A 13,122-nucleotide genomic window follows, 5' to 3' on the forward strand; every position below is an offset into this window, starting at 1 on the left:
CAGACAACCATTCACGCACACACTCACACCTAGGGACAATTTAGAGTGAACAATTAACCTGGTGAGCATGTTTTTGGACTGTTGGAGGACCCAGAGAGAACCCACACATGCACGGGGAGAACATGCAAACTCCACACAGAAAGGCCCACTGGCAAAGCTGGGAATTGAACCGTTGACCTTCTTTGCTATGAGGCTGCAGCGCTAACCGATGCGCCACCGTGCAGCTCATGTACTTAACAAAAAAAGGTGAAATAACTGGAAACATGTTTTATATTGTAGTTTCTTCAAAACAGCCACCCTTTGCTCTGATTACTGCTTTGCACACTCTCGGCATTCTCTTAATGACCTTCAAGAGGTGTTCAACTGAAATGGTTTTCACTTCACAGGTGTGCCTTATCAGGGTTTATTAGTAGAATTTCTTGCTTTATCAATGCGGTTCAGACCATCAGTTGTGTTGTGCAGAAGTCAGGTTAATACACAGCTGACAACAGTCCCATTGGATAACTGTTAAAATTCATATTATACCAAAAACCAATCAGCTTACTAAAGAAAAACGAGTGGCCATAATTACTTTAAGAAATAAAGGTCAGTCAGTCCGGAAAATTGCAAAAACCTTAAATGTGTCCTAAAGTGGAGTTGCAAAAAACAACTAAGTGCCACAATGAAACTGGCATACATGAGGACTGACCCAGGAAAAGAAGACCAAGAGTCACCTCTGCTTCTGAGGATAAGTTCATCCGAGTCACCAGCCTCAGAAATCACAAGTTAACAGCAGCTCAGACCAGAGACCAGATGAATGGCGAAAAGAGTTCTAACAGCAGACCCATCTCTAAAACAATCGTTAAGAGGAGGCTGTGTGAATCAGGCCTTCATAATCAAATAGCTGCTAGGAAACCACTGCTAAGGAGAGGCAACAAGGGGAAGAGATTTGTTTGAGCCAGGAAACACAAGGAATGGACATTAGACCAGTGGAAATCTGTGCTTTGGTCTGATGAGTCCAGATTTGAGATCTTTGGTTCCAATGGTCGTGTCTTTGTGAGACACAGAAAAGGTGAATGGATGGATTCCACATGTCTGGTTCCCACTGTGAAGCATGGAGGAGGAGGAGGTGTGATGGTGTGGGGGTGTTTAGCTGGTGATACTGTTGGGGATTTATTCAAAATTGAAGGCACTCTGAACCAGCATGGCAGCCTCCTGCAGCGACATGCCATCCCATCCGGTTGGCGTTTAGTTGGACGATCATTTATTTTTCAACAGGATAGAATAGAATAGAAAATACTTTATTTATCCCCGAGGGGAAATTCAGGAGTCACCGCAGCAATCAAGAAAACAAAAGTAAGAAAGAGTATAGAAAGTGCAAAAAGGTCCACAAGAAATTAGATGACGTCCACCACTCGTCCACCACTCTCCAGCCCAGCTAGTCTCCACCTCCACAGGGTCCAGGACTGAGCTTCTTCAGCAGTCTGTTCAGTCTCTGTCTCCTGGATCCTGTCTGCTCACAGCAAGCGAAGCTCCTCCAATGTGGCGCCGGTGTCCGATGTCAGCTCCGTCAGCCACGTCCATGAACAGCACGATGCCACTTTGCCTTTCAGCAGCCCTTCTGCAGCTGGGCTAGCACAGCTAGCTCCATCCCACCGGAGATAGATCCCACGTTCCCAACAACGATGGATGGAAGGACAGGTCCACGTCGTCACCTCCCAGCTCACACCTGAGAACCAGCACGTCGTCCTCACCTCCTCCTCCTCACCAGTTAGCATTGACATGCTACAGGCTGCTAACAGCTGAGTTCACATGTTAACAATGCAGCCATGGTTACATGTAGGATCTCCAGACAAACACAGGAGAAAAAGTAGTAAAATATCACTGAAGCCACAAAAAGTTTGGTGTCCACGACCAACAAATAAACCATACAAAGAAATGATCCACTCCAAATACAAAGATGACGAAAAAGAGACGAAAAAAAATTACAAGAAACGGACAAAGAAGAGAGAGCTGCAGCAACAGGCAGCTACTTGGGCAGCGCCTAGCAACGGAAAAAAAAAAAAAAGTGATGACAAGGACGACCCCAAACACACCTCCAGACTGTGTAAGGGCTATTTGACCCAGAAGGAGAGTGATGGAGTGCTGCGGCAGATGACCTGGCCTCCACAGTCATCAGACCTGAACCCAATCGAGATGGTTTGGGATGAGCTGGACGGCAGAGTGAAGGCAAAAAGGCCAAGAAGTGCCAAACACCTCTGGGGACTCCTTCAAAACTGTTGGAAAACTATTTCAGGTGACTACCTCTTGAAGCTCATCCAGAGAATGCCAAGAGTGTGCAAAGCAGTAACCAGAGCAAAGGGTGGATATTTTGAAGAAACTACAATATAAAACATGTTCAGTTATCAGTTATTTCTCCTTTTTTTGTTAAGTGCATAACTCCACATGTGTTCATTCATAGTTTGATGCCTTCAGTGAGAATCTACGATATAAATAGTCATGAGAATAAAGAAAACACATTGAATGAGAAGGTGTGTCCAAACTTTTGGCCTGTACTGTACGTCAATCATGACCAAACTTCTGTGAATTGGTAAATTAACAGTTGATGTTATTCTCATGCAAACCTGTATGTTTACTGATTTCTTATATGTTAATCATTCATAAGATGTTGGGGTTGTTTTTGTTGTTGTTTTTGAGGGGTGTTTTTTTCTTTTTTTCCTGTATTTTGTTTTTGTTCTCTTTGGCCCTCTGCTTTGAAATCATGTTCATGAATTACCCTACGTATGAAAGAAGATCAGGGTAACTGCACATCCCTCTTACAGACTGTATATAGCTACAGAGTAATAAGGAGATTATTGTTAAAAAAATAAATATTAAGGAGGTTTAAGAGGAAAAGGGTTTGAAGATATTTCCATGTTTGCAGCGGACTTTCACTGTGGACCCTTCATACCCTCTGTAACTTTATGGCTAATAGTTTATGCTCACAACCATCCTCTAAATAAAGAATTTAAAAAATGAAATAAAATCATGAATAAAACTAGAGCCAGGATCTTGGTCGTTTTGTAGTCCTCCTACCTGAGCTGGACTCTGTCTAGGACAGGAAACAGCAGGTCCAGTCCACTGTCCCCCACCTCACAGTCCTGCAGTCGGAGCTCTGTGTCCTGGCTGCTGTATCTCAGGACGGTGAAGATGGCCCTACAGTCAGAGACACTGAGACAGAGGGTCTGAGTCTGACCCCCTGCTGACAGCTCCACATGAGAGGAGCAGGACAGATCCAACCTGTGCTGCAGACTCCTGAGCAGACTGGCTGCTCTCTCCTGCGGGGCAGCAGAGGCAGCACAGCAGTGGACGATCCTCAGCAGCAGATCCCTGTCAACACTGGAAGAGAAAGTGCTTTAAAAACACACTGCTGATAGAGCCCTGTCTATGGGAAACCAGCACTAATGTCTGACCTGAGCTGAGAAACTTTGTCCAGCGTGAAGAGGATGGAGCTGATTTCCTCTGTTGGTATGGAGGTCCACATGAGGTTCAGCTTTGCCCCAGCACTGTGTCTGAGGGTGTAGAGCAGAGCAGCACAGTCCTCTGAGTCCATCTCTCTGCAGGTCAGGCTGATCTCATGATCAAACGACCTCAGTAAACTGGGAATAAAGGAACTGGCACGAGCCGTATAGACCTCTCTGATGGCAGTCAGCACAAAGCTGGGGGACAGCCTGAAAGTCAAATAAGAGTATTTACACAAGTCTCTGGATTTCACAGAGACTGCAGAAGTTTAGGCTGATAAAACCATGTACACATATCCAGACCATGTCATCTTCATGGGTCACAAAAACACAAACAAACCTTTTAAACAGAACCCTGTCCAGAAAGGGGAGCAGACGTGTGAAGCTCTCCTGTAGGAAGCTGTTTTTCCTCAGGTCCACAGTAACAGTCTGATGTAAAGACTCCAAAAGATGATGAAGAAGCTCCCAGTTCAGACAGACGGGGGTCAGGTCTCCACCAACCTTACTCAAACAGGACCTGGTCAAGTCTGTGTCTTGAATTTCACAAAGGATGGCAAGTAGTGACTCTGAAACCTCCCCACTCAGTCTGTTAAAGAAAATGTGTCTTAGTCAAAGTATCATGGTACTGACAACATAACATTTCTTGAACACCAGAAATTGGTTAGAAGGCTCAGAAAACTTTTACTTGATAGTGAGAGGGCCATCGTGAAGCAGGAGGGGGATCAGACTCTGAGCAGGGGTCCTGGACTTGGTCAGGTCTAACTGTCTGACTGTCCAGGATCGCAGCAGGGATGCCAAACTGCTGACAACCCTCAGCACAACTCTCTCTGAAGGTGGGTGTTTCTGAGAGGAAAGAGAGAGCTCCTCTGTGACAGACAGAAGGTTCACTCTCCCTCTTCTTACCCATCCACACAGAACCAAGGCCATGTCACTGGAAAGCCTGAGACACACACACACAGGAAGCATTGAGACATGAACAATACAGACATTAAGCTGGAGAAGACGTGTTTGACAAAAAACAGAAACAGGAATTGTATGATACCGACCTCAGACTGCGTAGACTTGTTGTGTGTCTGAATAGGAGTGAAGCTCCTCGAACAGAAATCTTGGTGGGTGTGAGGATCAGATCCACTTCAGAACCACAAAGACCGAGAACTCGTCCAACAGACTTGCACGTTTTGCTGGGTAACTCTCCTGTTAATGTCAGGATGAACCCGAGCAGCTGCAGCAGAGAAACAAACTGCTCAGCCTCCTCTCTGGATCTCACTGACAGGGATGAACACGCACACTGGAAAAACTCTGGACCACAGCTAAAACAGAAAAAAAGAAATGTAAACACAGCTCAGGTACAAGAGGAGACAAGTGCTGAAAAGAACAAAAACACACAAACACATTCAGTGAGATAAAAAGCTACTGAATGAGATTATCATTCATCAAAAGTTGCTCTCTTTCCTCATTAGTTGTTTATTCTATTCTGAAAGCATCCTCACATTTCAGCAAACAAGAAGAATTTATCTGATTTACCTGAGCTGTGAGGTATAAGGCAGACACTGCAGGAAAGTCCTCACTTCACTCTCTTCATATGAACAGCTCCACAGCTCCACAGGTTTCTTCTTTGGTTGGAGTTTCAGCACTTCCAGGAGGATGGAGGTCTTTCTCTCTGAGAGGTTGATGATCCAGACTGCAGGAGTTGACTTTAAAACTGACTGTAGAGATGGAAGAACACTAAGGCCTGTTTCAGTCTCATAGACCTTAATGTAGGAGAACAGATCCAGAAGATAACCACACTGGTAGAATGCTTTAGTTTTTGGTGTAGGGAACCCTGGATATGTGCACACTGATGCTAACAGCTCCAGTGTGTTCCCTCCTGTCTGCTGATCTCTTTCTGCTGCTGCACAGAACAGTCTCCCACAAAGCTTGACTTCATTTTCAGACCAGTCAGAGAAACTGAAACAGAAGATGAAAACTTTGTCAGGATGTGATGTTAACAGCAGGAAAGGAGACATGTTTTACTGATGGAGTCTTTCCACTAAAAGCTAACAAATAGCTGTTTGTGTGCAGAGATCAGTTTCTCTCCTCAATCTCAAACTCAAATGACTCTGAACCAAGTCCATTAAATGTAGAGGACTGATCCCTGACACCAAATTAAGATCTTCAGAACAGGTTTTCTGACTTGAGTCCATCCTCAGAGCTCTGTCCTCTCCTCTGCATCCACAGATAGTTTGATAAACTGGGATACAGCTCATGAAGCAGCAGGAGGAGCCAAAGAAAACTTCACACAGTAACTGATCAATCAATTAGATCTGAGCCTACAGATACCAGACTTCATGTTTGACCTGTCAGTGAAACCTCATGATTATAATAATGTTAAAGTTCAGTGTTAGAGCAGGTCACTCATTACACTCTGAGGACATTAGAATCATCTTATGTATTAATCAGTAGTAGATGTTGATCTTAATCAGTGTTTAAACTATTCTGTCTAACTGATTTGGTGTCATTGTGCTGGTTTGTTTTTATGACCAAGCTGCATCAAACCAGTCCCTCCCTCCTGGAAAAAAACTGTGGTTTGATGATCAACAAATGTTGATTCTTTCAGTGGGTCTAATTTTTTAAGCAAACACTAATTATCTTGTCTTTTCTCTTTAAGAAATGATCTTTTCAGACCCACATTCAGCCTCAGTTCATTTATTGGCTCAGAGTCGTTCTGTCTCTGAAAATAATCCTCATTGAACTCAAAGACCAGAGAACAGGATCAGTACTTTTTAGCTGCTTTAACCTGTCACTGATCTCTGAACATTAAGATATGTTCTTAAAATGAAATGAGAAAAACTCACATGTAACTTAGACTTTTACACAATGTCCTGATCAACATTAACTGAGATGAACAATCTTTCATCCAGCACTCTGGATTATAACTCTCCTTGATCTTCACCTCCAATGTCACAGTGAGACTCTGAGATGGAGGAGCACACCTCAACAGGTGAGCACTGATGTGTGAAGAACTGTTCATTTACCTGAGCTGTGAGATATAAGGCAGACACTGCAGGAAAGTCCTCACTTCACTCTCTTCATATGACCAGCCCCACAGCTCCACATGTTTCTTCTTTGGTTGGATTTTCAGCACTTCCAGGAGGATGGAGGTCTTTCTCTCTGAGAGGTTGACGATCCAGACTGCAGGAGTTGACTTTAAAACTGACAGTAGAGATGGAAGAACACTAAGGCCTGTTTCAGTCTCAAAGACCTTAATGTAGGAGAACAGATCCAGAAGAAAACCACACTGCTCTTCCATAAATTCTTCATCATCATCAGTTATTCCTAAAGGGAACTCTTTGTATGAGCACAGTGATGCTAACAGCTCCAGTGTGTTCCCTCCTGTCTGCTGATCTCTCTCTGCTGCTGCACAGAACAGTCTCCCACAAAGCTTGACGTCATTTTCAAACAAATCACAGAAACTGAAACAGAAGATGAAAACTTTGTCAGGATGTGATGTTAACAGCAGGAAAGGAGACATGTTTTACTGATGGAGTCTTTCCACTAAAAGCTAACAAATAGCTGTTTGTGAGCAGAGAACAGTTTCTCTCCTCAATCTCAAACTCAAATGACTCTGAACCAAGTCCATTAAATGTAGAGGACTGATCCCTGACACCAATTGAAGATCTTCAGAACAGGTTTTCTGACTTGAGTCCATCCTCAGAGCTCTGTCCTCTGCTCTGCATCCACAGATAGTTTGATAAACTGGGATACAGCTCATGAAGCAGCAGGAGGAGCCAAAGAAAACTTCACACAGTAACCGATCAATCAATCAGTACTTCTTAGCTGCTTTAACCTGTCAGTGACCTCTGAACATTAAGATATGTTCTTAAAATGAAATGAGAAAAACTCACATGTAACTTAGACTTTGCCACAATGTCCTGATCAACTTTAACTGACATTAACAGACTTTCATCCAGCCCTCTGGATTTGAACTCTCCCTGATCTTCAACCTGAATGTCACAGTAAGACTCTGAGATGGAGGAGCACACCTCAACAGGTGAGCACTGATGTGTAAAGAAATGTTCATTTACCTGAGCTGTGAGATATAAGGCAGACACTGCAGGAAAGTCCTCACTTCACTCTCTTCATATGAACAGCCCAACAGCTTCACATGTTTCGTCTCTGGTTGGAGTTTCAGCACTTCCAGGAGGATGGAGGTCTTTCTCTCTGATAGGTTGATGATCCAGACTGCAGGAGTTGACTTTAAAACTGACTGTAGAGATGGAAGAACACTAAGGCCTGTTTCAGTCTCATTGACCTTCATGTAGGAGAACAGATCCAGAAGAAAACCACACTGCTCTTCCTTATATTCTTCATCATCATCAGTGTTTCCTAAAGGGAACTCTTGATATGTGCACACTGATGCTAACAGCTCCAGTGTGTTCCCTCCTGTCTGCTGATCTCTTTCTGCTGCTTCACAGAACAGTCTCCCACAAAGCTTGACGTTATTTTCAGACCAGTCAGAGAAACTGAAACAGAAGATGAAAACTTTGTCAGGATGTGATGTTAACAGCAGGAAAGGAGACATGTTTTACTGATGGAGTCTTTCCACTAAAAGCTAACAAATAGCTGTTTGTGAGCAGAGATCAGTTTCTCTCCTCAATCTCAAACTCAAATGACTCTGAACCAAGTCCATTAAATGTAGAGGACTGATCCCTGACACCAAATGAAGATCTTCAGAACAGGTTTTCTGACTTGAGTCCATCCTCAGAGCTCTGTCCTCTCCTCTGCATCAACAGATAGTTTGATAAACTGGGATACAGCTCATGAAGCAGCAGGAGGAGCCAAAGAAAACTTCACACAGTAACTGATCAATCAATCAGATCTGAGCCTACAGATACCAGACTTCATGTTTAACCTCTCAACATTCAGTAAAAATCAAAGACCAATAAAGAGTTAAGCTGCTGTTTGGTTGAGTTTCTTGAAGTGACAACATAATTTGGAGTTGTATTAATCAGAATTAGACGCAGGAACATTTTATCAATCCTCTTGTGATATCTTGGCTGTAAAACATCAGCAGCTTGATGTCAGTGATAAGAAATAAGTAAACAATGAGGAATAAACTGAATAAATAGATTAAAATATTAGCATTAAACCAATGTAACATGTCAGTGGCTTCAAACAAAACAAATAACACATTAAATTTAGATAACAGGGATAAATATAAAATATACAATCATCTTCTGCAATGATGATGAAATGTTTTGAAATGGTATCTGTAAGCTAGTTTAAATAAAAGTACCAGGAGGGTTTCAATAGAGTTCAAAAATAACAACATGACTAAATGAACAGTTTACAGCCTGTCACTGCTGAGGATCACAGCTTTGAAATACTGCACACACTGAGATCTGCATCCTCATTTATCACTACAGATTAAAATCTTCTTTATGTTTAGAAAGTTTGTGTCTTTTATATTTGATCTGTTGATCTTCATGGTTTAAAAACAAGCTGCAGACCCCCTCTTTGGATTTTAAAATTAGCATCATTCACCATCTTTCTGATGGCAATATTTTTTCTCATGATGTTTTAAAGGTAACCTTCACCTTGAATGTCACAGTGAGCTGACTGAGATGGAGCAGCACACCTCAACAGGTGAGCACTGATGCATGAAGAACTTTTCATTTACCTGAGCTGTGAGATATAAGGCAGACACTGCAGGAAAGTCCTCACTTCACTCTCTTCATATGACCAGCCCAACAGCTCCACATGTTTCTTCTCTGGTTGGAGTTTCAGCACTTCCAGGAGGATGGAGGTCTTTCTCTCTGAGAGGTTGATGATCCAGACTGCAGGAGTTGACTTTAAAACTGACTGTAGAGATGGAAGAACACTAAGGCCTGTTTCAGTCTCATAGACCTTAATGTAGGAGAACAGATCCAGAAGAAAACCACACTGGTAGACTGCTTTAGTTTTTGGTGAAGGGAACCCTTGATGTGTGCACAGTGATGCTAACAGCTCCAGTGTGTTCCCTCCTGTCTGCTGATCTCTTTCTGCTGCTTCACAGAACAGTCTCCCACAAAGCTTGACGTTATTTTCAGACCAGTCAGGGAAACTGAAACAGAAGATGAAAAGTTTGTCAGGATGTGATGTTAACAGCAGGAAAGGAGACATGTTTTACTGATGGAGTCTTTCCACTAAAAGCTAACAAATAGCTGTTTGTGAGCAGAGATCAGTTCCTCTCCTCAATCTCAAACTCAAATGACTCTGAACCAAGTCCATTAAATGTAGAGGACTGATCCCTGACACCAAATGAAGATCTTCAGAACAGGTTTTCTGACTTGAGTCCATCCTCAGAGCTCTGTCCTCTCCTCTGCATCCACGGATAGTTTGATAAACTGGGATACAGCTCATGAAGCAGCAGGAGGAGCCAAAGAAAACTTCACACAGTAACTGATTGATCGATCAATCAGATCTGAGCCTACAGATACCAGACTTCATGTTTGACCTCTGTCAGTGAAACCTCATGATTATAATAATGTTAAAGTTCAGTGTTAGAGCAGGTCACTCATTACACTCTGAGGACATTAGAATCATCTTATGTATTAATCAGTAGTAGATGTTGATCTAAATCAGTGTTTAAACTCTTCTGTCTAACTGATTTGGTGTCACTGTGCTGGTTTGTTTTTATGACCAAGCTGCATCAAACCAGTCCCTCCCTCCTGGAGAAAAACTGTGGTTTGATGATCAACAAATGTTGATTCTTTCAGTGGGTCTTATGTTTTAAACAAACACTAATTATCCTGTCTGTACTCTTTAAGAAATGATCTTTTCAGACCCACATTCAGCCTCAGTTCATTTATTGGCTCAGAGTCGTTCTGTCTCTGAAAATAATCCTCATTGAACTCAAAGACCAGAGAACAGGATCTGTACTTTTTAGCTGCTTTAACCTGTCAGTGACCTCTGAACATTAAGATATGTTCTTAAAATGAAATGAGAAAAACTCACATGTAACTTAGACTTTTACACAATGTCATGATCAACATTAACTGAGATGAACAATCTTTCATCCAGCCCTCTGGATTATAAATCTCCTTGATCTTCAACCTGAATGTCACAGTAAGACTCTGAGATGGAGGAGCAAACCTCGCCAGGTGAGCACTGATGTGTGAAGAACTGTTCATTTACCTGAGCTGTGAGATATAAGGCAGACACTGCAGGAAAGTCCTCACTTCACTCTCTCCATATGACCAGCCCCACAGCTCCACATGTTTCTTCTCTGGTTGGAGTTTCAGCACTTCCAGGAGGATGGAGGTCTTTCTCTCTGAGAGGTTGATGATCCAGACTGCAGGAGTTGACTTTAAAACTGACTGTAGAGATGGAAGAACACTAAGGCCTGTTTCAGTCTCATAGACCTTAATGTAGGAGAACAGATACAGAAGAAAACCACACTGGTAGACTGCTTTAGTTTTTGGTGAAGGGAACCCTTGATGTGTGCACAGTGTTGCTAACAGCTCCAGTGTGTTCCCTCCTGTCTGCTGATCTCTCTCTGCTGCTTCACAGAACAGTCTCCCACAAAGCTTGACGTTATTTTCAGACCAGTCAGAGAAACTGAAACAGAAGATGAAAAGTTTTTCAGGATGTGATGTTAACAGCAGGAAAGGAGACATGTTTTACTGATGGAGTGTTTGCACTAAAAGCTAACAAATAGCTGTTTGTGAGCAGAGATAAGTTCCTCTCCTCAATCTCAAACTCAAATGACTCTGAACCAAGTCCATTAAATGTAGAGGACTGATCCCTGACACCAAATGAAGATCTTCAGAACAGGTTTTCTGACTTGAGTCCATCCTCAGAGCTCTGTCCTCTCCTCTGCATCAACAGATAGTTTGATAAACTGTGATACAGCTCATGAAGCAGCAGGAGGAGCCAAAGAAAACTTCACACAGTAACTGATCAATCAATCAGATCTGAGCCTACAGATACCAGACTTCATGTTTAACCTCTCAACATTCAGTAAAAATCAAAGACCAATAAAGAGTTAAGCTGCTGTTTGGTTGAGTTTCTTGAAGTGTGCTCTGTTCCATTCTGACAACATAATTTTTAGTTGTATTAATTAGAATTGGACAAGGGAACATTTTATCAATCTTTTTGCTGTAGAAAAACAGAGGCTTGATGTCAGTGATAAGAAATAAGTAAACAATGAGGAATAAACTGAATAAATAGATTAAAATATTAGCATTAAACAAATGCAGCATGTCAGTGGCTTCAAACAAAACAAACAACACATTAAAATCTAGATAACAGGGATAAATATAAAATATACAAACATCTTTTGCAATGATGATGAAATGTTTTGAAATGGTATCTGTAAGCTAGTTTAAATAAAAGTACCAGGAGGGTTTCAATAGGGTTCAGAAATAACAACATGACTAAATGAACAGTTTACAGCCTGTCACTGCTGAGGATCACAGCTTTGAAATACTGCACACACTGAGATCTGCATCCTCATTTATCACTACAGATTAAAAATTTATTTAATATTAAGAAAGTTTGTGTCTTTTAAATTTGATCTGTTGATCTTCGTGGTTTAAAAACAAGCTGCAGACCCCCTCTTTGGATTTTAAAATGAGCACCATTCACCATCTTTCTGATAGAGATATATTTTCTCAAGAAGTTTTGAGGTTAACCTTCACCTTGAATGTCACAGTGAGCTGACTGAGATGGAGCAGCACACCTCAACAGGTGAGCACTGATGTGTGAAGAACTGTTCATTTACCTGAGCTGTGAGATATAAGGCAGACACTGCAGGAAAGTCCTCACTTCACTCTCTTCATATGACCAGCCCAACAGCTTCACATGTTTCTTCTCTGGTTGGAGTTTCAGCACTTCCAGGAGGAAGGAGGTCTTTCTCTTTGAGAGGTTGATGATCCAGACTGCAGGAGTTGACTTTAAAACTGACTGTAGAGATGGAAGAACACTAAGGCCTGTTTCAGTCTCATAGACCTTAATGTAGGAGAACAGATTCAGAACAAAACTACACTGGTTGACTCTTTCAGTGTATGAAAAAGAAAACCACGGATGTGTGCACAGTGATGCTAACAGCTCCAGTGTGTTCCCTCCTGTCTGCTGATCTCTCTCTGCTGCTGCACAGAACAGTCTCCCACAAAGCTTGTTGTCATTTTCAGACCAGTCAGGGAAACTGAAACAGAAGATGAAAACTTTGTCAGGATGTGATTTTAACAGCAGGAAAGGAGACATGTTTTACTGATGGAGTGTTTCTACTAAAAGCTAACAAATAGCTGTTTGTGAGCAGAGATCAGTTTCTCTCCTCAATCTCAAACTCAAATGACTCTGAACCAAGTCCATTAAATGTAGAGGACTGATCAGTGACACCAAATGAAGATCTTCAGAACAGGTTTTCTGACTTGAGTCCATCCTCAGAGCTATGTCCTCTCCTCTGCATCCACAGATAGTTTGATAAACTGGGATACAGCTCATGAAGCAGCAGGAGGACTGAGATGGAGGAGCACACCTCAACAGGTGAGCACTGATGTGTGAAGAACTGTTCATTTACCTGAGCTGTGAGATATAAGGCAGACACTGCAGGAAAGTCCTCACTTCACTCTCTTCATATGAACAGCCCAACAGCTCCACAGGTTTCTTCTCTGGTTGGAGT

The 13,122-nt window shown here is 42.2% G+C and overlaps 1 protein-coding gene across 1 annotated transcript in view; it reads right to left on the reverse strand.

Annotated features, from left to right (window-relative positions):
- LOC141795227 (uncharacterized) overlaps positions 1 to 13,122 on the reverse strand; it is a 31,055-nt gene that overhangs the window by 2,317 nt on the left and 15,616 nt on the right. The window contains exons 4-9 of the mRNA XM_074676043.1: positions 4,526 to 4,789; positions 4,383 to 4,419; positions 4,165 to 4,322; positions 3,820 to 4,065; positions 3,432 to 3,689; positions 3,055 to 3,357 (exon numbers count right to left, since the gene is read on the reverse strand). Of these exons, the coding sequence (XP_074532144.1) occupies positions 3,055 to 3,357; positions 3,432 to 3,689; positions 3,820 to 4,065; positions 4,165 to 4,322; positions 4,383 to 4,419; positions 4,526 to 4,789 (1,266 nt within the window). The remainder of the gene's footprint in view (positions 1 to 3,054; positions 3,358 to 3,431; positions 3,690 to 3,819; positions 4,066 to 4,164; positions 4,323 to 4,382; positions 4,420 to 4,525; positions 4,790 to 13,122) is intronic.

This window comes from Halichoeres trimaculatus, unplaced genomic scaffold (assembly GCF_033239565.1).
Source record: "Halichoeres trimaculatus isolate MK-OKI-2021-1 unplaced genomic scaffold, fHalTri1.1 fHalTri1_scaffold_8, whole genome shotgun sequence".
Classification (NCBI taxonomy): domain Eukaryota; kingdom Metazoa; phylum Chordata; class Actinopteri; order Labriformes; family Labridae; genus Halichoeres; species Halichoeres trimaculatus.